The 24507-nt window shown below is 46.5% G+C and overlaps 1 protein-coding gene across 1 annotated transcript in view; it reads right to left on the reverse strand.

Annotated features, from left to right (window-relative positions):
• The window catches only part of SGIP1 (SH3GL interacting endocytic adaptor 1), a 50449-nt gene extending 26222 nt beyond the window's left edge, over positions 1-24227 (reverse strand). The window contains exons 1-7 of the mRNA XM_041421543.1: positions 24179-24227; positions 8301-8364; positions 5751-5775; positions 4012-4089; positions 3025-3081; positions 2564-2618; positions 1541-1716 (exon numbers count right to left, since the gene is read on the reverse strand). Of these exons, the coding sequence (XP_041277477.1) occupies positions 1541-1716; positions 2564-2618; positions 3025-3081; positions 4012-4089; positions 5751-5775; positions 8301-8364; positions 24179-24188 (465 nt within the window). The 5' untranslated portion in view covers positions 24189-24227. The remainder of the gene's footprint in view (positions 1-1540; positions 1717-2563; positions 2619-3024; positions 3082-4011; positions 4090-5750; positions 5776-8300; positions 8365-24178) is intronic.
• Positions 24228-24507: the final 280 nt, after the last annotated feature.

Genomic DNA, 24507 nt, shown 5'->3' on the forward strand with positions numbered 1-24507 from the left:
GGGATCCCCTCCAGCCCAGCACCCAAATCCCTCAGCCCATCCCACACTGGGGTCCTCCTCACCCCTCCCCAAACCCCCCAGCCTCGGCAGGAAAAACACCATGGGGAAGAGGAGACAAAAATCCTACTTGATAAAATGCACATTCCACGAGAACTCATTTTTCCTATTATTATTATCATCATCAATATTAAATTGTTCATTTTGAGGTTGGGTTTTCCCCTCCTTTTTTTGTGCTTCCCAAAGCATCCAACTGCCATTTCTAATCCTGGAATGCTAACAGACAGAAACTCCCTGCTTGGGAAGCAGAAACAAAGCACAGGGATTTTGTTTCACTTTGGCATGGAGAGCCATTCACAATTCAGATCCAGGTTATTTATAAATCATGGAAAGCTTTGTCTGGGAAGTCACTTAAGCCCACACTAAAACCTCCTGAAAGCCCAGAATCCAATCTTTTTATGGCTGAACAGATTGTGATGAGCCAACAGGAATCTTAACAAGCCCTAGGAAAAGCAGAGGGGGATGGACTTTATGCCAGGATGGACTAAGGAAAAATGACCTTTCCTTCCAGGAACCTGGATTCACCTCCAGGGTGGGAAACATCCCTCAGACCCCATGGAAAACCCCACAGATGCTTTCCTTGGCTTGGGAGTCAGGGCAAACCCTGAATGATGATGACTGAAAATTCCCCTTGATTGAAATTCCCCTTTTTCCTCATTGACAAATAAGGATAAGAGGGGGAAAAAAATACATTGTGATGTCTTCTATGAGCACGAAAGGGGATTTTTGTGACATTTTGAACTGGAAAGATCATTTCAATACATCTGAGCAACACCTGCACCCACACCCCTGCAGACCAGACCCCAAAATAAGGACATCAAAGCCAAGTGGAACATCAGAGCTTGGGATGATCCCTCTGTGCCACCACTGCCACAGTGCAGCTGGTTTGTAGCTGCCAAACAGATTTGGTCATATCAGACCCCCAAGCTTAGAAGTAAAATGAGTCCCCAGACAAAGCAAGGGTGGGTTGGATTCAAACCAACCTCAGCCAACCCCATCTAATCCTAAATGCAAAAATACCACTGACTAAAGGCCTGGGTGCTGCAGAGATCCCGACCCATCGGTTGTCCATAGGAATTTTGAATCCCCTATAAAAGGGGCTGCCATAATAAACTCTTGGCTGGACAATGAACTGCAACCTGCAAATGGAGCAGAGCTGATGAAAGTGAGCGCTCGTGCATTTTGGGGCCATTTGGGTTCATCTTGGGGGCAGCCCTGGCTGGGCTCTTGTGCTGCCCAAGGTGGATCCATGGAGGAGATCCTTGGAATCAGTCCCTGCTTTACTCTGGAGCTCTGCCCAGCCTCTGCTCCAGGGCAGCCTGCACAAGGCATCGATATGACCAAATTTATCTGGCAGCTACAAACCAGCTGCACTGTGACACTCACTGCCCCGGGGGCTGGGGAAGGGTGGGGAAGGAGTGGGGAAGGAGTGGGGAAGGCGGGGGAAGGCCGGGGAAGGCCGGGGAAGGCCGGGGAGACTCACCACGGGGGATGGAGAAAGTGCAATGTTGCCTATGGAGGCCTTGAGCTCGTCCACGGTGGCCGCGCTGCGCAGGACGTCCTTGGCCTGCAGAGGCTTGATCTTGATGTTGAATTTCTTGTGCGCCTCCTCCTCCTCCTCCGACTCGCTGGAGGAGTAGAAGTGCTTTCCTTTGGTAGGTACAGCTCAGTTAAGGAATTTTCCTTCCTTGGTGTTCCAAGCTTGCTAGAGAGCTTGCTTCTCTTTGTTTTTGTTTTTTTTTTTGGTCTCGAAATGCTGACCACAAAAGAGGGGAGGAGATCCTGTGCTGGGCCTGTCGCTGCTGCATCCCTGTGCAGCCAGAGCACGAGGAGCTGCTGTTCTCAGGGATAAATCCAGCTCAGGGGTTGGATTTGTGAATCCATGTCTGGATTCCGTGTCTGGGTTTCATGGAATTGTTCAGGTTATGAGACAATCAGGTCCAGCCATCCCCCAGGGCTGCCCCATGTCCCCAAGTGCCACATCCACATGGATTTTAAATCCCTCCAAGGATGGAGACTCCATAACTCCCCTGAGCAGTTGTTCCAATGCCTGGCCAGTCTTTTCCATGAAGAAGTTTTTCCAATACCCAACCTAAACCTCCCCTGGAATTTGAGGCTCTTCCCCCTCCTCCTATCCTTGTTCCCTGGGAGCAGAGCCCATCCACTCTCCTTGTCAAGAGCCAGAAGCTCCTCCCTGATCCTCCTTTTCTCCAGGATAGGTGGAAACATTTTGGTCTCCATGGAGCATCCTGTGGGATGTTCCCCCACTCCCCATTTCACAGCAGTGAATCAAAGACAATTCAAATGCCTCAGGTAATTCCCTCGGGAATTCAGCTTTATCTGTGGAGAGACAGCTCCAAATGAAAATCCAAAGGTGGAAATAAATAATTATAATTAATAATAAATAATAACAACCATGAAATAAAAAGAGTCCGTGGCCTGCCTGTGAGCCCCAGCTCCTGTTACAGGCTGTAAGCCAAGAGGCAAAGCCAAAACCAAAGGATATATCCTGGTTCCTCGGGTCGGATGCTGTATCCCTCCTCATCCAGCTCAGGTGAGTTCTGGATAGGGAACAAAAAAATAGAAATCCAGGAAGATGGGGAATGTGAATTCCTGGAATGGTGGAGCAGCTCTTCCCTCCTGTGGGAAAGGATGTCCTGCACAGCCCAACCCCTGGGGCCACACAGAGTGAAGGGCACCTCAAATTCCCTGATTAATTTTGCAGAAGGAAAAGTTTTAATCCCGTTTAGAATTTAAAGTTTTCTCTGGCTAAACTGCAACATTCCCGTGGGCCAGGAGAGAGCTCTCCAGAGCCACCTCATTCCTGGGAATTCTGGCTGACCTGCAGGTGTGGAATTGGGGTCTGGACAGAGCTGATTTCACCCAAAGAGCCCGAAATGTGTGTGGGAAGAGCCTGGGATCCCATGGGATGCAGCTGGGAGCAGGGAAGCTCCTGGGGACACTTACGTATCTGTCCCAGTCGATCTCTGCATAAAATCCATTTGGGGCTCCGTTGGTTTTCTTCTGGAAAGGAAAATTCCCATGGTTCAAATGGAGGAAGCAGGAACACAGCACATGCCTTAGCAGGTGCTGCTGCTGTTATCCCACACCCACGTCAGAAACCCAACAGCATTCCCCATCTCCAGGATTCTCCCATCCCAGAGAGGTGAAAGGAGAGGGAGTTTAATATTCCTTAGGTGGACATCCAACATTCCTTAGGGAAAAGTGAGGAAAGGGCCACTTCTCCCTGTGCTGGGGAATTCCAGCCCTTGGGAAGCTCCCAACACCAGGAAATTTCTCAGGAAATATTTGCTGGGAGATTAAACCCCTTCCCCAAGAAAGGGCAATCCCAGGAAGGATTCAGATCCTGTTATCCCACATGCCAGGCATTGGGAATTTGGGATGGAGCAGTGGGAAGGGTCTGGGATGAGTCCATGCCATGAAACACCAACACACACAGGAACTGCTGCTTGGCATTGAGGGAATTCCATTTGGAAGAGGTTCCAGGCATCCCTCACCTCTGGAACCCTTTCCTGTTTGGCTCTGGGCACCCAAACCCATCCCAGGTCCCACGGCCACCACGATTCTGGACAATCCAGTTCCCTTGAGCTTCCAGAGGGACCATTCCCATCCCAGCTCCCTCCAAGGGGCTAGCAGGATGCACTCCCTGATCCAGGGCTGGGTGCAGCCCCTCACCTCCACACCTCTGGGTGGAGCAGCTTCCTTGGAAGCTCAGCTGTAAAGGAAAATCTCCTCTGGGTTCTGTTCCGTGGGAATTCTGGGTGCTGTTCCAGGGGATTCCTGCTTTTCCCCCATCCATTTGTATTTAGCTCCATTTCCATGGGCCTGGCTGACCCTAAAGGGATTTTGCTGCACTCTGGATTCCAAACCAAGGGGTGCTCCCTGTTTTCCACACCCCTGTGGGAGCTGGGAGCCCAGCTCAGTTTTCCTTACCCCGTTTTTATTTCCTCCTTCCCGCGTGCCCTCAGGTTTGCTATTGGAAGTTGGATCATTGGGATGAGGGCTGGGCTGCTGCAAGGGTGGGGGTGGCAGAAAAAGGGTTAAAATATCTGCTCCTTGGCTGGGTTTTTTTGGGTTTTCTTTTTAAGTGCGCAAAATTAAGTTTTAGGAACTAGGGAACACGAATTTGTCAGGAAAGGAAGGCTCAGCTGTGGCTCCACCAGGACTGAAGGTGGATTCTCCTGTGGGCTCTATTCAGCAGTCAGGATTTGTCTCCTGGCCACCCCAGTGGCTGCAAAAATTATGTGGAAAAGGGTCTGGAGGATGAAAAATTATATCAAATGTCTCCATCGCCAATTCCTCTGCCTCAAACACCTCTGGGAGCTTCGTTTTGTCCCCTAAAAATTGCATTTCTGCATCCTTGGAGAGGACACCTGAGGTGCCTCTGCCCACACCTGGTGAGGAAAGCTGCCCATGGGATTTCTGCTGGAAGAGGGAACAGCCTGGGGATGTTCCCTGGATATTCACAGAACTAAAATTGGAAAAAACCTCCAGGATCATCCAGCCCAAGCCGTGCCCCATCCCCACATCCAGGTGTTCCCTGGACACCTCCAGGGATGGGGACTCCAAACCTCCCTGAACACCCTTTCTGTGGAGAAATTCCTCCTGACGTCCAACCTAAACCTGCTATTTGTTATTTTATCCAACCTAAACCAGGTCTTTATTGATTTATCCAGCCTAAACCTGATATTTATTAATTTATCCCATCTAAACCTGCTATTTGTTAATTTATCCAACCTAAACCAGGTCTTCATTGATTTATCCAGCCTAAACCTGCTATTTATTAATTTATCCCATCTAAACCTGCTATTTATTAATTTATCTCTGCTGAATAGAGCCCTGAAGGCACTACCTTTACTTTCATCTCTATTTCCTAACAAGCAGCTTAAAAACACAAGGAGTGCCCAAAGCCAAGGATTTTGGGTCAGACTGGGGGGAAAACAAAAATTATTTCTTGCAAGGAGCAGTTTGGCCCCCAAATTTTTATCTTTTTAAAGACACCCCAGCACTGCTGTCCCTGCTGAGCCTCACAAGGAGCTCATCTTTATTTTGAGGTGAAATTCTAAAATCTGGATTTGCTGAAGAAATAAAGCCGAGTCTGAACCCAGAATAATTTTTATATCAAACACTGAAGGGGACAGGGCCCATCTCCTACCCAGCTCCAGCAGGGACACTTCAGTCTAACACCAGGAATAAAAGCAGCAATAATTGAAAAAATAAAAACGAAAAAAAAAAAAAAACCCCAACCAACCAAAAAAAAGAAAAAAAAAAAAAAAAAAAAAAAAAACCCAACCAACAAAAAAAAAAAAAAAAAAAAAAAAAACACCAAAAAAAACCACAACAAACCACAAACATCTCCTTGTTTTCAGGTTAATATAGAAAATAAAAATAGAGGTTGGAAACAGCTGCTCTGGCAATGAACTCCTCAGGCAGCAAATCTGTCCCAAGCCAATTAGCAGGGGTGGAAATGAGGATGAGGAGCTGGGCTTAGCAGGACACCTGCTCCCTCTGCCCCTGGTGCTCCTCAGGCCTCCCCTGCTGGTATTTTTATATGAAACCTGGAATTTGCCTTTTTATACATGGATTTTTACATTTATTTTCTATATTAAACAGAAAACCTCTCACAAATGCTGATGGTGGTGGAAGGGGAGGTGACCCTGGGCAATACTCACGATGCCATCCCTGTCTGGTGACCCCCTGGAAAGAGCAGAAAAAGGAGCTGTGTTAGTGCCCAGACCACACCCAATTCACTCCTGGAAATTAATTTTTAAATTTTGAAATGAATTCATGGCAGCAAAACCTGGAGTTTATGACATTGTCAGCACATCTGAGTTACCTGCTCCTTGTGGAACACACACAAGGTCACAGAATTTTTCCCCCTTGTGTTATCAGCTGATAAATTTGAGGTTTATCAGGAAATAAAGTGCTGGGGCTGGCACTGTCCCAGCTGGCTCCTGCACCCTCCCGCATCCCTGCCCCGTGTCCATCCTTGCAGGGGACAGGAATCCCATCTGGAGGAATTTCCAGGCTTTGATCCTGCCAGGAGGACAGACGCTTCTCTGCTGGGGGGACTGGGAGCTGCCGAGGCTCCCCGGGGACCCTAATCCCCAGCTGCCGATGGGATTTGGGATCGGGGCTGGGTCCCGCAGGCTCTGCAGGGATGCCGGGATTTGGGGAATGCAAATGTCCATGGGATGCGGACGGGCTCCTCCCGGGTTTCCTGCACCGCCAGGGAAGTGCCACAGCTCACACCTGCCTCGGGATCCCTGCCGGGAGCTCCCTGTTCTCAGGGAATAGCGGCAGCCCGGAAAGTTCTCCCACTAATCCATGCTGCCTGCCTTCTCTCCTATTTAGGCTCCATCTCTTCGCACAAGAGTCCCTGAAATCCTCTGGAAGTGGCAAAAATCCCTTCTGCTGTTATGCTTCCCCCTCACTGCGTGATCCCCAGCACAGGGGGTGTCACCTCCTGCTCCCATCCCGGCTGGAATTGCTGGGGAGACCCTCCCCACAGCAGCTCCAGCAGAGCCATTCCAGACCCATCAGCAGCTCCAGGGACCCCGGCGCGGTGTCCTGGGAGGGTGGTGGCCGGGGATGGCAGATGCCACCATCGCTGCCTTCTGTCCCTCCCTTCTCTCCCAGCTCCATCCCTCCCTCCTCTCCCGGTTCCATTCCCCTGCCTTCTCTCCCTCTCCATCCCCTGCCTTCCCCTCCCGCTTCCATCCCCTCCCTCCTCTCCCGGTTCTTCCATCCCCTGCCTCCTCTCCCAGCTCCATCCCTCCCTCCTCTCCCGGTTCCATTCCCCTGCCTTCTCTCCCTCTCCATCCCCTGCCTTCCCCTCCCGGTTCCATCCCTCCCTCCTCTCCCGCTCCATCCCCGCTGCCGGCGGGGATCTGGAGAGCGCCCAAAGCCCCTGGGGCCGTGCCCGCGCCGTGACCCCGCCGTGTTAATCACTGCTGCTGCTAATTGCAGCGCCCTCGGGGCGGCCTCTCCGCGCCCTCCCCAGCGGCCGGCATCCCTCCCGGGTCTGCCGCAGCTCCCAGCCCGCCGGGAGCGGCGGGATGGGATGGGAATAGGGATGGGAATAGGGATGGGATGGCTCTCAGCCCTGGATAAGGCAGCCCAGCCCCGGCTCCAGCGGTTTTCCGAGGGGAGGAGATGCAGAGCAGCCTCACTCCCGCCCACCGGGATAAATGATGGATGAAATGAACTCGCTCCCAGCCGGAGCTCCCGGCTGTCCCACGGCTCGCTGGGTGGATGCCACCATCCCTGGGGACAGCAGGATGGCACCTCGGGGCTGCATGTCCCTCTCTTGGGATGTGCTCCGTGTGTCCCCTGTTCTTGGCAGCGGGAAAAGCCCGGCAGAGATGCCAGTGCCACCAGGGTCACCTGGCCAAGCCTGTGTCCCTCGGCATGGGAAACCTCCAAGCAGCTCCCACCAGGACATAAAACAGCTCAGGGGAATGAATCCAAATGGAATAAAAGGAAAAACCTCGGAGTTTCTGCTGACCATGAAACCTGAGCAGAGCTGCAGGAGGGGACCCCCTGCTGCCTGTCCCCTGCTGTCCCCAGGGACTCCCTGCTGCCTGTCCCCAGGACCTGCTGGCACAGGCTCCTTGGCCACAGCACTTGGGGACATCCACCCCAAAGCCACAGTGGTGGTGGCTGAGAATCATGGAATTGTTGGGGTTGGAAAAGCCCTCTGAGGTCATCAAACCCAACCATTCCCAGCCCTGCCAAGGCCACCTCATGTCCCCAGGTGCCACATCCACAGGGATTCTAAACCCCTCCAGGCATGGGGACTCCTGGGCAGCTGTGCCAGGGCTGGAGAATATCCCAGGCTCAGCCCCCACCCACAGCACCCCCCACCAGATGTGGGAAGAATCCAGATGTTTTCTGGGAAGTGAAAACCCTGCTCTGCACCAGCCCCTGCACCTTCCCCAGCCACCAAACCCTGCACAGACACCTCTGTAAATTCAATTTACGTCTCTAACCAGCTCTAAAGAGCAGAGAGGAATCTGCTCCAGCTCCAAGTCCTCCTTTTCCACCCGTCCCCAAAAATCCCCCACAGATCAAGAGCTCCCAGGAAATCCCCCGTTTGCTGCACGTGCAGGGAACAGCTGGAATGCATCTGCCATAAAACTCCATCCAAAGCCAACAAGGGCCCGGGATGCCCCGAATTCCTGCTCAAAGCCCATGGAGGTCTCACAGCTCTGATCACTCACGTGGAATCAGTGTCCTTTTCTTTCTTGCGTATGCCAAAGGCCTTCCTGGTGCGCTTTTTCAGTCCTGGGGGAGGAACAGAGGAGAAGGAATTATTCGTGTACCCCCAATAAATCCCCCTCAAGGCTCCTCAGTCCCTCCCTGGCTGCAGCCCACAGATGAGGCAAGGAAAGGGAAGAGCCAAGGGATCAGAGACCCAGCTTTAGGGCACTGCCAGGGGGGCGTGGGGACATTTATTTGTTCATTTGACACTAATTAACTCCCTCCCAGTGTGTGGGACCGAGTTATTTCCCACTTAATATTCCACACTCAATATTTATTTCCCAGTTAATATTTATTACAGTTATTATTTCCCACTCAATAGTTGTTTCACAGACTGCCAGGGGGGCGTGGGGACATTTCTTTCTGCCATTTATTTGTTCATTTGACACTAATTAACTCCCTCCCAGTGTGTGGGACCGAGTTATTTCCCACTTAATATTCCACACTCAATATTTATTTCCCAGTTAATATTTATTACAGTTATTATTTCCCACTCAATAGTTGTTTCACAGTTATTATTTCCCAGTTAATTGTTTCACAGTCAATGCTTCCCAGTTAATATTTCCCAGTCAATATTTGTCTTGTAGTTATTATTTCCCAGCTAATATTTATTGCACGGTTAATATTTCCCAGTCATTATTTCCCACTCAATATTTGTTTCACAGTAATTATTTTCCAGCTAATATTTCCCACTCCATATTTTTTTTGTTATTCCCCAGTTAATATTTATTTCACAGTTGTTTTTTTCCCAGTTGTTTCCCAGTTAATATTTATTTCCCAGTTAATATTATTTTTTACATTTAATATTTTTCATAGTTATTTCCTAGTCGATATTTCCTACCTAATGTTTTTTTCCAAGTCAATATTTCCCACTCAATATTTGGTTTGCAGTTATTATTTCCCAGCTAATATTTATTTCACAGTTAATATTTCCCACTCACTCTTTGTTTTCCAGTCAGTACTTCCCACTCATCATTTGTTTCCCACTCAATATTTCCCAGTTAATATTTGTTTCCCAGTTAATATTTCCCAGCTATTATTCCCAACATTTTTCTTAATGACTCCATCCTTTCCCGTGCTGCTTCTGGGCACTGCTGAAAGGAGGAAAAATCCTCCTGGGTGTTAAAACCCGGTTTAAACCTGAGCTTGACTGTGCTCAGCACTGGTTTTTATCTGCTCAGTGCCTGGCATCAAGGATTCCAGAGCCAGCTGGGGAATCCTGGAATTCCAGAGCTCCAGGAGCAGAGGCCCCACCACAGCCCTTGGAGAGCAGTGGGTTCCTCCAAGCTTTTCCCTCTTTTTGCAGAATTCCAGGGTGGTTTGGGATTCCAGGGGATTTTAGAGCTCACCCTGCTCCCCAGGGGCAGGGACATCTTCCCCCATCCCAGGTTTTCCAGCCTGTGGGACCCACACATTCCACAAAACCAGCTGGGCCCCGCAGGCTCATCCCGCTGCATTCCTGGCTCTGCTTTCCCAAATCCATCCTTTTCCCACCCCACCAAGGCTCAGGTGAGGAACATTCCCATTAATCTCCCGGGAGAATCCTCCTCCCCCGAGCAGACCCAGGGGGGCTGAGCTGCTGCTTGGTCTCCTCTGGAGCAGAATCCCAAAAGTGGCAGGAATGTGCTCGGGAGCCGGGTTGTGTAACAGCTCCATCTGCTCGGGAAAACCAGGAATCTTTGGGAAAGGAGAAGCAAAGGGAGCTCTGCCTTTGGAGGGGGTGCTGAGAGGAACCCCACAAACCCCCTGAGTGTCCCCACAGGGGGACACAGCTGGGGGGGACAATCCCAGGGCTGGCATCTCCCTGCAGCTCCTGAGCCCCTGGAGCAGGAGAATTCCCCATCCCGAGGAGCAGGGCTGGGCTCAGGTTGGGATCTGCTCCTCCAGTCCCCTGCCAGCAGCTTTTGGGGATGAAGCTCCCCAAAACCTGTCCTGGCAGGACTCAGCCTTACAAAAAATAACAAAAAAAACCTCGTCCATAAAGGTGCCAGCCCCGAGCCGCAGGAATTCCACGGGGAATTCTGGGCTGGAGGTGCCAGGGCTGTCAGAACAGAGCCAGGCTGAGCCTGATCTCACCTCGGCCACAAAAACCTCTCCAGACCCAGCATCAGCCACCTCCAAACCCCTTTTTTCCCCTGCTATCCGTAAGAATTCCACAATTTTAAAACTCTGTTTTAAAACTCTGGAATTTTCCGTTTTATTCTTAAGGACCATCATCATTTTCTGCACCAAAACCTGAATTCCAGGAGCAAACCAACCCCATTCCCCCAAACCCAGCCCTTCACCCTCCACCCCCAGGTTGCCGCTGGACCCCTAAATATTGATTTTTTTAAAATTTAAATTTAAGTTTTAAATATTGAGGGAGGTCCCTGGAGGGAAAATGATTCACTTGGGAACATGGAGCTCGTGAGGAAAACACCTCTCAGAGAGTGGGTGCTCTTTGTGATGATTAAAGTAGAAAAAAAATTGCTTGAAGTGAATTCTACTTCATCTGTGCACAAAGATAAAATTTATCTGTGACAGACTCAGGAGCAGGGAAAGGAGAGGAGGGGGAAAAATGAAATAATCACTCTTAGGATGGATTTTTCTTTGGTTTGGGTGTGGGGGGTGTTTCAGAGCTGGATTTGAGCAGCCTCAAATAATTTTTTTATGGAGGAAAAGCTGATTTTCATTTATAAAGCTTACATTTTTATAGTTTTTAAAGACTTTGACTCAAACTGGCTGTAATTTTTTTGCTGCTTGTCCTGTTTGGTCAGAAGGTGCTTGTGTGTGAGTGTGCAAGTCTTTTTTTAATAGGTGCTTACATTATTTTTTGTGGATTTTTATGGGGTTGAGCATTTATTATGAGTTGTCTTATTGTAATAAATTCAGTCTGTGGGGGCACTTTATAAAGGGAAAGGGCGTTGTGGGAGGAGGGAATGGGGGGGGCTCAATCTTCTCAATAGCAGCGGTGACAGACTCAGGAGCAGGGAAAGGAGAGGAGGGGGAAAAATGAAATAATCACTGTTAGGATGGATTTTTCTTTGGTTTGGGTGTGGGGGGTGTTTCAGAGCTGGATTTGAGCAGCCTCAAATAATTTTTTTATGTAGGAAAAGCTGATTTTCATTTATAAAGCTTACATTTTTATAGTTTTTAAAGACTTTGACTCAAACTGGCTGTAATTTTTTTGCTGCTTGTCCTGTTTGGTCAGAAGGTGCTTGTGTGTGAGTGTGCAAGACTTTTTTTAATAGGTGCTTACATTATTTTTTGTGGATTTTTATGGGATGGATCTTTTGTTATGACAGGTGTAACGTATTTTTCTTGGCAAGGTTAGGTTGTTATGTAAACTGATTCTCATTCTTTAGATTCTTTCTTATGGGAATTAGCTAACTGCACTGAGCTAAACCACAATTTCATAAGGCCTTTCTTTTATATTATTTTTGTAGGCATTTAATGTAATGTAAATAAATTATAAGCATATAATTGTATAATAATATAATATATATAACATATATGTTTATATTATATATATATTAAAATGTAAATAAATTTTGCCTAAAAATAATGAGTTATTTGTAGGTAGCATCACCCTGCCATAAAATTGAATTTACTTGTCCTTTGCTTTGCCCAGCACACTCAAACCTCCAAATTCCTCCCAAATTCCTTGGAAGAGCCCAGAACTGTGGGAACCCCAGGGGAGAACAACCCTCAGCACAGCAAAACAAAGCTCCTGAAATCCTCAGGTATTCCCAGAGGGAAAAGTCACACAGTAAATTCAATTCTGAGGCAGGGTGAAGCTACATACAAATAAAAAATATTATAAAATAAAAATATTATAAAAGAAAAATAGAAAATTGTGGTTGAGGCCTGCTGCTCCAGCTAAGTGCAGTTAGCTAATTCCCATAAGAAAGAATCTAAGGAATGAGTTTGCACAACAACCTGTTCTTGCCAAGAAAAATAAGTTACACCTGTCACAACAAAATAACAAACAATGTTAATAAACAGTAACTCCAGCCCATGAGAAGCCACCAAAAATAATTTAAACACCCATAAAAAGAGTCTGGCACATGCACACACAAGCACCTTGTAACCAACAGGACAAATGGCAAAAAAATTACAGCCAATTCGAGTCAAACACAAGACCTTTAAAAATGACAGAAATAAAAGCTTTATAAATAAAAATTAGCTTTTCCTCCATGAAAAACCTGCAGCAGGGAAAACCCCACAGGCCCTAAACCCGCATCCCAGCTTAAATCCCCATCCCAGCTTTGGGGCTCTGCAGGTCACCCCAGAGCCGGGACACAGCCAGGAGATTTGGGTCTAAATTTGGGTTAAATTTGGGCATTTTATGAGGGACGAGCACTCACCGCCGTGCCAGGGCTGGAGAACCCTTCCCATGAGGAAACATTCCCAAAAACCCAGCCCAAACCTCCCTGGCATTGAATGCAGCCAGAAACAAAACCCCGAGCTGGGATTAATCCCCCTGGGGCCGAGCTCAGCCCGGAGCAGGGACGAGATTCCAGCGGCAGAACACCCCCAGGATGTGGGAATTGTCCCCAGAGCTCGGGAATTGGGGGGCTGTGACACCCTGGCCACGCTGCAGGAGCTCCGTGCCGGCTCCGTCCCCTCAGCGCAGCCGGGGCCAACATGGCCGGCCCCTAATTACCAGGATCAATTAGTGCCACTGCTCCTCCTCTCCCAAACTGGGCTGGGATCCAGCCACACACTCTGCATAAATCCCATTTTCCTCCATGGTGCTCCTCTCCCAAAAACAGGTTGGGATTCCAGCCACACACTCTGCAGAAATCCCATTTTCCTTTACGTTCTTCCACTCCAATCCCAATATTGGATCTGGATTCCTGCTGAAACTCTGGACAAATCCCATTTTCCTTTGCATTCCTCCTCTCCAATCCCAGTACCGGATTGGAATTCCTGCCACAAACTCTGGATAAATCCCACTTGCCTTCATGTTCTACCTCTCCAATCCTAAAATCAGGTTGGGATTCCACAAATTCTGGCTAAATCCCATTTTCCTCCATGGTGCTCCTCTCCCAAACTGGGCTGGGATTCCAGCCACAAACTCTGCATAAATCCCATTTTCCTTTATGTTCTTCCACTCCAATCCCAATATTGGATCTGGATTCCTGCTACAAATTCTGGATAAACCACATTTTCCTTCATATTCCTTCTCTCTAATCCCAAAATTGGATCAGGATTCCAGCCACAAACTCTGGATAAATCCCATTTTCCTTCATGTTCCACCTCTCCAACCCCAATTTCAGGTTGGGATTCCACAAACTCTGCATAATTCCCATTTTCCTTCATTTTCCTCACTCCAATCCCAATATTATATTATATATATTATTTTATCTTTTCTAATAGTATGTATTATATATTATCATTTTTGCATATTGTATTTTATATCATTTTATATTAACAATATTAATTAAAATATAGATTATTTTATATTAAATATTACTTTTATTGGTTTCTATTTTATAATGTAATACATGCAATATTAGAAGTTTTATATATGGCATTTTCTAGTATTTTATATTAATTATATGTATTATATTTTATATTCTATATCATTATTTTATAGTATTGTATATTATTTTATACTATTATATAAGATTTTCTACATTGCATTTTGTAGCATTTTACATTATTTTATAATATTGTATATGATCTGGTTTGTATTTTATATATTGTATTTTACAGTATTTTATACCATTTTATATGCCATGTTACAGTAATGATATTAATCACCCTTTATTAATTAATTTAGGGCTGCTGAAGTGTCCAAGGCCAGGCTGGACAGGGCTTGGAAGAACCTGGGACATTGGGAATTGTCCCTGACCTGGCAGGGCTGGAATGGGATGAGCCTGAAGGTGTTTCCAACCCAAATATTCCAAATATTATTTATTAATGATTAATACCAGCTCTAACAACAAGGCACACCTTGAAGGGTTTCCATAAATCTAACATTAAATATTATTTGATGTATTTATTGAATTCATTTGTGGGGCTGCTCCAAGTCCTTGGTGCAGGCTGGGAAATCTCATCCCTCCTGCTCCAATTATCCCAAAATGCCTGAAATCTGCCACAAATTAACCCCAACCTCAGCTTTTCAACTCCTGACCAGGTGTAGGCGGAGAATTTTAAGCCTTTTTTTCCTTAATACGTTGCCTAAAATAAAAATTAAACACAAATGACACAAAAAAATAAAAAAAAAAAATCAGAATTTAAACACAAATCTAAAAGTGCCAATCCCAGAAGAGCTTTTCCAAGGCTGGGGTGGTAAGGAATATTTTCCCAGACAATTCAGGATTAAAATCTGCTTTTAAACAAACTTCTCAGTGCCAGCACCAATCCAGGCTGGATTCCTGCCACAAACTCTGGACAAATCCCATTTTCCTTTGCATTCCTCCTCTCCAATCCCAGTACCGGATTGGAATTCCTGCCACAAACTCTGCATAAATCCCATTTTCCTCCATGGTGCTCCTCTCCCAAAACTGGGTTGGGATTCCAGCCACAAACTCTGGATAAATCCCATTTTCCTTTACGTTCTTCCACTCCAATCCCAATATTGGATCTGGATTCCTGCTAAAACTCTGGACAAATCCCATTTTCCTTTGCATTCCTCCTCTCCAATCCCAATACCGGATTGGAATTCCTGCCACAAACTCTGGATAAATCCCACTTGCCTTCATGTTCTACCTCTCCAATCCTAAAATCAGGTTGGGATTCCACAAATTCTGGCTAAATCCCATTTTCCTCCATGGTGCTCCTCTCCCAAACTGGGCTGGGATTCCAGCCACAAACTCTGCATAAATCCCATTTTCCTCCATGTTCCTCCTCTCCCAAACTGGGCTGGGATCCAGCCACAAACTCTGGATAAATCCCATTTTCCTTCATTTTCCTCACTCCAATCCCAATATTGGATCTGGATTCCTGCTAAAACTCTGGACAAATCCCATTTTCCTTTGCATTCCTCCTCTCCAATCCCAATACCGGATTGGAATTCCTGCCACAAACTCTGGATAAATCCCACTTGCCTTCATGTTCTACCTCTCCAATCCTAAAATCAGGTTGGGATTCCACAAATTCTGGCTAAATCCCATTTTCCTCCATGGTGCTCCTCTCCCAAACTGGGCTGGGATTCCAGCCACAAACTCTGCATAAATCCCATTTTCCTTTATGTTCTTCCACTCCAATCCCAATATTGGATCTGGATTCCTGCTACAAACTGGATAAATCCCATTTTCCCTCATATGCCTCCTCTCCAATACCAATACTGGATTGGAATTCCAGCCACAAACTCTGCATAAATCCCATTTTCCTCCATGGTGCTCCTCTCCCAAACTGGGCTGGGATTCCAGCCACAAACTCTGCATAAATCCCATTTTCCTCCATGGTGCTCCTCTCCCAAACTGGGCTGGGATTCCAGCCACAAACTCTGCATAAATCCCATTTTCCTCCATGGTGCTCCTCTCCCAAACTGGGCTGGGATTCCAGCCACAAACTCTGCATAAATCCCATTTTCCTCCATGGTGCTCCTCTCCCAAACTGGGCTGGGATTCCAGCCACAAACTCTGCATAAATCCCATTTTCCTCCATGGTGCTCCTCTCCCAAACTGGGCTGGGATTCCAGCCACAAACTCTGCATAAATCCCATTTTCCTCCATGGTGCTCCTCTCCCAAACTGGGCTGGGATTCCAGCCACAAACTCTGCATAAATCCCATTTTCCTCCATGGTGCTCCTCTCCCAAAACCAGGTTGGGAGTCCACCCACACACTCTGCAGAAATCCCATTTTCCTTTACGTTCTTCCACTCCAATCCCCATATTGGATCTGGATTCCTGCTACAAACTGGATAAATCCCATTTTCCCTCATATGCCTCCTCTCCAATCCCAATACCAGATTGGAATTCCTGCCACAAACTCTGCATAAATCCCATTTTCCTCCATGGTGCTCCTCTCCCAAAACCAGGTTGGGATTCCAGCCACACACTCTGCAGAAATCCCATTTTCCTTTACGTTCTTCCACTCCAATCCCAATATTGGATCTGGATTCCTGCTGAAACTCTGGACAAATCCCATTTTCCTTTGCATTCCTCCTCTCCAATCCCAGTACCGGATTGGAATTCCTGCCACAAACTCTGGATAAATTCCATTTTCCTTCATGGTGCTCCTCTCTGAAAATTGGGTCAAGATTCCAGCCACACACTCTGCATAAATCCCATTTTCCTTCATTTTCCTCACTCCAATCCCAATATTGGATCTGGATTCCTGCTACAAATTCTGGATAAACCACATTTTCCTTCATATTCCTTCTCTCTAATCCCAAAATTGGATCAGGATTCCAGCCACAAACTCTGGATAAATCCCATTTTCCTTCATGTTCCACCTCTCCAACCCCAATTTCAGGTTGGGATTCCACAAACTCTGCATAATTCCCATTTTCCTTCATTTTCCTCACTCCAATCCCAATATTATATTATATATATTATTTTATCTTTTCTAATAGTATGTATTATATATTATCATTTTTGCATATTGTATTTTATATCATTTTATATTAACAATATTAATTAAAATATAGATTATTTTATATTAAATATTACTTTTATTGGTTTCTATTTTATAATGTAATACATGCAATATTAGAAGTTTTATATATGGCATTTTCTAGTATTTTATATTAATTATATGTATTATATTTTATATTCTATATCATTATTTTATAGTATTGTATATTATTTTATACTATTATATAAGATTTTCTACATTGCATTTTGTAGCATTTTACATTATTTTATAATATTGTATATGATCTGGTTTGTATTTTATATATTGTATTTTACAGTATTTTATACCATTTTATATGCCATGTTACAGTAATGATATTAATCACCCTTTATTAATTAATTTAGGGCTGCTGAAGTGTCCAAGGCCAGGCTGGACAGGGCTTGGAAGAACCTGGGACATTGGGAATTGTCCCTGACCTGGCAGGGCTGGAATGGGATGAGCCTGAAGGTGTTTCCAACCCAAATATTCCAAATATTATTTATTAATGATTAATACCAGCTCTAACAACAAGGCACACCTTGAAGGGTTTCCATAAATCTAACATTAAATATTTGATGTATTTATTGAATTCATTTGTGGGGCTGCTCCAAGTCCTTGGTGCAGGCTGGGAAATCTCATCCCTCCTGCTCCAATTATCCCAAAATTCCTGAAATCTGCCACAAATTAACCCCAACCTCAGCTTTTCAACTCCTGACCAGGTGTAGGCGGAGAATTTTAAGCCTTTTTTTCCTTAATACGTTGCCTAAAATAAAAATTAAACACAAATGACACAAAAAAATAAAAAAAAAAAATCAGAATTTAAACACAAATCTAAAAGTGCCAATCCCAGAAGAGCTTTTCCAAGGCTGGGGTGGTAAGGTCGAGAATTTTAAGATCTTTTCCCCAATACATTGCCTAAAATAAAAATTAAACACAAATGACACAAAAAAATAAAAAAAAAAATCAGAATTTAAACACAAATCTAAAAGTGCCAATCCCAGAAGAGCTTTTCCAAGGCTGGGGTGGTAAGGAATATTTTCCCAGACAATTCAGGATTAAAATCTGCTTTTAAACAAACTTCTCAGTGCCAGCACCAATCCAGGGTAAACTGGGACGTGCTGGGGATTCCCCCTTCCCAATCCCACCCCAAAACTTGCTGGGCAGGGGCAGGAATTCCTACAGGGCAGCCCCAAAATCTCCAGCTCCAAGAATTAAAATGGAAAAAAAATTGAAAAACTTAAAAGGAAAACACTAAAATTGGAAAAAATAACATTAAAATGGGGGGAAAAAACCCACATTAATATTAAAATGGGGGGAAAATAACATTAAAATGGGGGGGAAAATTAACTAATAATAAAATAGGGGGAAAAATTAATAAAATGGGGAGAAAATAATTAATAATAAAATGGGGGGAAATAATTAATAATAAAATGGGGGGAAAATAATTACTAATAAAATGGGGGGGAAAAATGGGGGGAAAATAACATTAAAATGGGGGGAAATATAACAATAAAATGGGAGTGAAAATAATAACATTAAAATGGGGGGAAAAAATAGTAACATTAAAATGGGAGGGGGGGAAATCTAACATTAAAATGGGGGGAAAAAGAACATTAAAATGGGGGAAAAATAAAATTTCAACCCCAACACTTAAAACTAATCTAAAAATCAAAAATAAGTCCATTTTTGGGGGGATTTCAGCAGCAAAGCCAGCAGCTGGAAGTGCTTCCAGCCCTTTCATTGCCACAGCAGAGCAGAAAACCCTTCGGAAGTGCCCAGGAAGAGGCGCCTGCAGCTTTGGGAATTTTGGTTGCAGACAAAGGCTGAGCTCCTCAATGGCTGGCAGAGCAAACAGGGCCACGCTTGTGCTCCTGGGAAAAGCTCCTGCCCTAAAAACCCACCTGCACGGCCCTCCAGCCTCGGGGCTTTGGGGCTTTTCCTCCTAAACCACAGGGGAAAAAAAAAAAATCACATGTACGGGCTGGGATTAAAGAAAGGAGTGAAAAAATTGGCTGGTAGGGGAAATGGGAATATATATATTTTTTCCCCATATATGTATTTTTATATTTTTTATATATATTTTTAATATATTTTTATATATTTTTAATTTTTCTATATTTTTTCTATATTTTTAATTATATTTTTTTCCTATATTTTTTTCCTATATTTTTTTCCTATGTATGGAAAAATTATATAGATAGATATAGCTATATGGGAAAATATTATAGATAGTCATAGCTATATAAATAGCATATATATATGCTATTTATATATAGTATATAAATATATATACATATAGCATATATATTTTTATAAAATTTTATATATATAGGAGAAAATTTCATCTATCTGTATAGGGGAAAATTTCGTCTATCTATATAGGGGAAAATGTTATATCTATAACAATATGGGAAAAATTTTATGTATATGGGGAACATTTATATATGGCAATTTTTTTAATATATATATTTGAGAAAATGTTGTATAAGTGTGTGTGGGAAAGAGGCAGAATTCCCAGCCCCTCCCTTGCTGAGGCAGATGGAGCCTCACTGTCAGGTCGGGAGCATCCCAACACTTCCAGGTCACTGCTCTGGGGAGGAGCTCTGCCTTCCCCTCCTCCCCAGTTTTTCCTTCATATTCCTCCTCTCCAATCCCAATACGGCCACAAATTCTGGATAAATCCCATTTTCCTGCTTATTCCTCCTCTCCAATCCCAAAACTGGGTCAGGATTCCCACCACAAACTCTGGATAAATCCCATTTTCCTTCATAGTCTTCCTCTCCAATCCCAAAACTGGGTTGGGGTTCCACAAATCCTAACAAATCCCATTTTCCTTCATGTTCCTCCTCTCCAATCCCCAAATTGGGTTGGAGTTCCACAACCCCTAATAAATCCCATTTTCCTTCATGTTCCTCCTCTCCAATCCCAAAACTGGGTTGGGATTCGTGCACAAACTCTGGGTTAATCCCATTTTTCACCTCCAGCAGCTCTGGGGGGGCTCAGCATCAACATCAGGGCAGGATTTCCCCCAAATCCACGTTTTTAAGGGATAAAACCCTGCCTTGGTGGGGGTCCAAGGTGAGCAGCCCTGACCTCACCTGGAATTTTCCTTCCTGCAATCCCCAGAACAGAGTGAGGCTGGTGAAACACACAGGAAATTCCTGCCTTGGCAGGAAATCCCAAATTCCTGCATTTGGGCACCAGTTCCAGATGTCCAAGGGCACATTTTAAACTGGGCTCACCCCAAGGAGGAGTTTCACCTTTTATTTATTTATATATTTTTTTTAGGTTCAGCCTTATTTTTCTGGGTATTACCACTTTTTTCCCCTCAGGTTTTCCCTTTTTTTTTTTTTTTCCTTTAGGTTTTGCCACGTTCCTTTCCCCTGGTTTTGCCTCTTTTTATTGTTTGGGGTTTTTTGTTTGTTTGGTTTGGTTTTTGTTGTTGTTTTTGAACCCCAAACCCGAGAGCTCCAGAGCTTTTTCCCACTTCTCTTCCAAGCTTTTCCCTCCCAAGGCCTCATTCCCACAAAACTCCTCCCTGACAGCTCAAACCCACCTGGATCAGCCCCCCAAAAACATCCCAAAATTCCCCATGGACATCTTTGGTCTTGGAGCGTGGTGGGATGTCCCCACCCCCAGCCCACCCTGGGATACAAGAGCAGCAAAATCCCTGGATCAGGCTCAGCATTTCCTGGGAAAAGAGGGAAAAAAATCTCCTCCTACATCCTCAAAAAGTGGTTTCCTTCCCAGTTCTGCAGAAAATTCCAGCAGGTCTGGAAGAATCCATCCCAGAGGGCAAAGATGGGGACATCCAGCACCAAGCCCTGGTTCTCCTCGGAGCCGAGCTCAGCCGCGCATTTCTGACCCAGCGCTCCTGACTCCGTGTTCTGGGAATTTTCTGGGATGGTTTTCCATCCATGCCTGAATTCGTGACATTTCATCAAACCTGCTGGTGGCTTTCCCAAAGAAAACCCCCAAATTTCCCTCCTCAACCCCAAAATCCCCCAAATTTTCCCTCCTCAAACCCAAACTCCCACAAATTTTCCCTCCTCAAACCCAAAACCCCCCAAATTTTCCCTCCTCAAACCCAAAACCCCCCAAATTTTCCCTCCTCAAACCCAAACTCCCCCAAATTTTCCCAGGAAGTTTCCTTGCTGAGTCCTGCAGACCACACTGAGTGCATTCCAACAAAATTTACCAAAACCAGACCACCTGAAAATAAAGTCAATTTTCAATTGACCAAAACGATTTTTGGGATGCGCCGTTGGTGCCTCTGGGCCCAGCAATCCAAAAATGGAGCCCACCAGGGCTAAAAGATGATTCCAGAAGGATTTTCCCGGTTTGGACCTGACCAGAGAGTCCCAGACTGGTTTGGGTTGGGAGGGACCTTAAATCCCACCTCACCCACCCCTGCCGTGGGCTGGGACACTTCCACTGTCCCCAGCTGGGCAGAACATTCCCATGGAAATCCCTGGGTGACCAAACTCCCCAGTTTCCGAGAAATTCCCACTCTGGGAAGGCTCCTCCCCCAGAGGAGCACAGGGAGCACCCAGGGAAAGCCGGGATGAGCTTCTCCAAAGGAACCACGCCTGCTCCCGCCTCGCCAGCACCCCGGCTCCTCCCTGAGCAGCCATTCCCAAACTTCCTCAGAGCCTCCCAACGCCCTGGAGAGGCAGCAGAGCATTCCAAAGGAGCCAAACCCGTTTCGTGCCCGGCTGTTCACCTCCTCCCGGGGCGCTTCCGAGCGTTCCGCAGCCCCCGGGAGCATCCAAACCCCTCCGGATCTCCGTGCTGGGATCTCCGGGGGCTTCGAGCCCCATCCCAACCCGGCTGAGCCAAGCCAAGCACGGCAAACCCATGGAATGTTCCTGTCCCTCCATGGAGGTGGTGGAACTCCCATTCCTGGAGACACCTTGGGGGTCTGGAAATATCTCCCAAGCTTGGGTTTTTGGGTATCGTTGGGATTTTGGATATCATTGGGTTTGGTTTTTTTTTTATATAATTTTTTTTTTTTTATATATAATTGGGTGGGATTTTTTTGATATCATTGGGGGGGTTTTTTTCGATATCATTGGGGGGGGGTTTTTGGATATTTGGGATACCATTGGGGGGGTTTTTTTGGGATACCATTGGGGGGGTTTTTTTTGGATATCATTGGGGGGTTTTTAGACATCCACAAAAATAAACATTTTTCTCCCATCTCCCAGAAGAATGACAAAATATTCCATATACTGAGCACCATGTCCATAGCCAGCAAAGTTGCTCATCCTGAGCCCTTCCCAAGCAGGTGAATTCTCTTTTTCCCAAGGAAAAGGATCCAAAGGGAATTCCTGAGCCAGGTCCATCCTGCTGGCCATGGGTGGCCTCAGGTCCTGCGCCCACCCTCCACTGCCAACTCAGTGTCCACCACTCCACAGGAGAAATGAATTAAATAATTAATTACAACGATAATTAAACCCCTTTAAGACGCTCGCTGCGAGGAACTCTCGGTGTTTTGCACAGGTTTAAAAGTTCCAGCTCCAGTTAAGCCAAGCTTGTTAAAACCATTGAATTATTGTATTAATATTAAATAAATCACCCCTGCAAGTGTTTCAGGGGGATCTTGAAGTTCCACTTTCCCACAAATCCAACCAATTTCCAACTATTTCAAAACTCAACCAAGCCCAGGAATTATTTCTAATTTTCCAGCTCCTGTTCTAAGTTTGCATCAACCGCTTGGGGAACGTTTCAAGCTGTTCAATAATTCACTTTTTATGAGTAGTGTTTCATTTTTCCCCCATGCATGACTGGGTCATGGAAGGTGATCCCACCTCTGCCAGAGCCCTGGATCCACCTCCAGTGCGGGGCTGGGCAGTGACCAAAGCTCCTGCCAGGCCAAAATCCTCAAGGAATAAAACCAAACTCAAAAAAAAACCAAAATCAAAATCCCCAAAGAGTCTCAAAACCCCAATTTGCTTCCCCCAAGCAGCCTCAAAACGGAATAAATAACTCTAAACCAAGGCCTACACCAGGACAGCTTCAGTTTGTCCACATGGACTCCTCCATGAGCGTTGGAATTTTGGGAGCAGCCAGGATTTTAACGGCATTTCCCTGCCATGACCTGCTCCTGTCGTGGGATGGGTTTGATGTCATGGGCTAAAATTAAAACCTCTTTTGCTTGTGACTCTCATCAGCACCAGGGAGAGCAGGGAAGGCTTTTCCTGGGATCTAAAGGACGACAAAACTCATTTCCCTCTCAGCAAAGCCCAGGCCAGGAGAGGCCGCTCCAGGTGCCCACAGGGCAGGGACAGCTCCCCAATTCCCCAGGCCAGGGAAATCCCCTAAACCCTCAAAAATCCCACGGGCCCCGAGGCCTCTCCAGGTGAATTTGGGCAGGGGGCAGCCCCAGATTTCGGGGATTCTCCGGGAAGCAATTCCCAATTTCTGCCTGTCATTCCGGGGAGCTCCCTGGCTTGGAAGAGGCTCCACCAAGCCAGGCCCTGCTGCTGCCACCAACGGGCCAGAAATCCCCGAAAATTCAATATATTTTGCTCTCATTGGTGCTGGAGTATCCATTCTGCTAAAATACAATTAAATCCAAGACATCCTTTCCCTGCATCCTGCTCCGGGAGGAATTAAAATTATAAATAATAAAGGAGAGCTTTACATACGGCCGAGACAGACGACAGAGGATAAAATTCCTGTCATGCCCAGAGGCTTTTCCCACACAGGATCAGACACAGCTCCCTGAAGCATCCTGTGCCTGGAGCCCATATTTCCTCCTCGTCCCCCTTTTTATGCCGAGAAACCCCAATCCAGCATCTCCTCCTCCTGCCCCCGACCTGCATCTCCACGGCTCGGCAAGAAAAAAATCCTCCCGAGCTGCGATTCCCTCGTTTCCCACTGAAATGATGCTCATCCACCCAGGGAAAAGCACCGAACCCCATCCAGCAGCCGCACAGCCCCAGCTCCATCCTGCGTGCAGGATAAAATCGGCATTTGGGGACCCAAATCCAGCCGGCTCCGGGCCGGAGGAGGCGGCAGCTCCGCGGAAAGCCGGGAATTCGCGCAGCCCGAGCTGCCTACACAGGGCTGGGGATGGAATTGCAAATAACCTGATGGGCTCGGTATTATATCACCGCCCTGCCGCCCGGCTGAGCCTCCGATCGCTCGGGATTAGGGGGAGGGGAGGGTTTGATTGAATTATTATCGGCGTTATTCTTTCATTTAGGAAAGGATGGAGCCCCCCGGGCCCGGGCTCGGCGCCTCCCCCGCTCCGGAGCCGGAACGCGCCCGGCTCATCACCTACCTTCCATCATGGTGGCAGAATTGCATTCCTCAATTTCCCAGGAGCCTGAAAAAACGCAGGAGAGTGCGGTTGCCGGTCAGCAGCGCTTCCCGGGCGGCGGGGAGGAGGAGGAGGAGGGCGAGGAGGAGGAGGAAGGCGCGGGAACGCCGCGGCTAGGGGCAGGCCATGGATGCTGCTGCGCCTGTATCACCTCCAGGATGGCACCGCGGAGGATGCTCGCAGAAAGGGAGGACGAGGCGGGCTCGCTGCCTCCCGCCCCGCACTCCTCACATGCGCGCTCGCTCCCGACACACCCCCCGGGAGCGCTCCAACCTATTTCCCAGATTTTT

Source organism: Onychostruthus taczanowskii, unplaced genomic scaffold (assembly GCF_017590055.1).
Source record: "Onychostruthus taczanowskii isolate IOZ18803 unplaced genomic scaffold, ASM1759005v1 scaffold7, whole genome shotgun sequence".
Classification (NCBI taxonomy): domain Eukaryota; kingdom Metazoa; phylum Chordata; class Aves; order Passeriformes; family Passeridae; genus Onychostruthus; species Onychostruthus taczanowskii.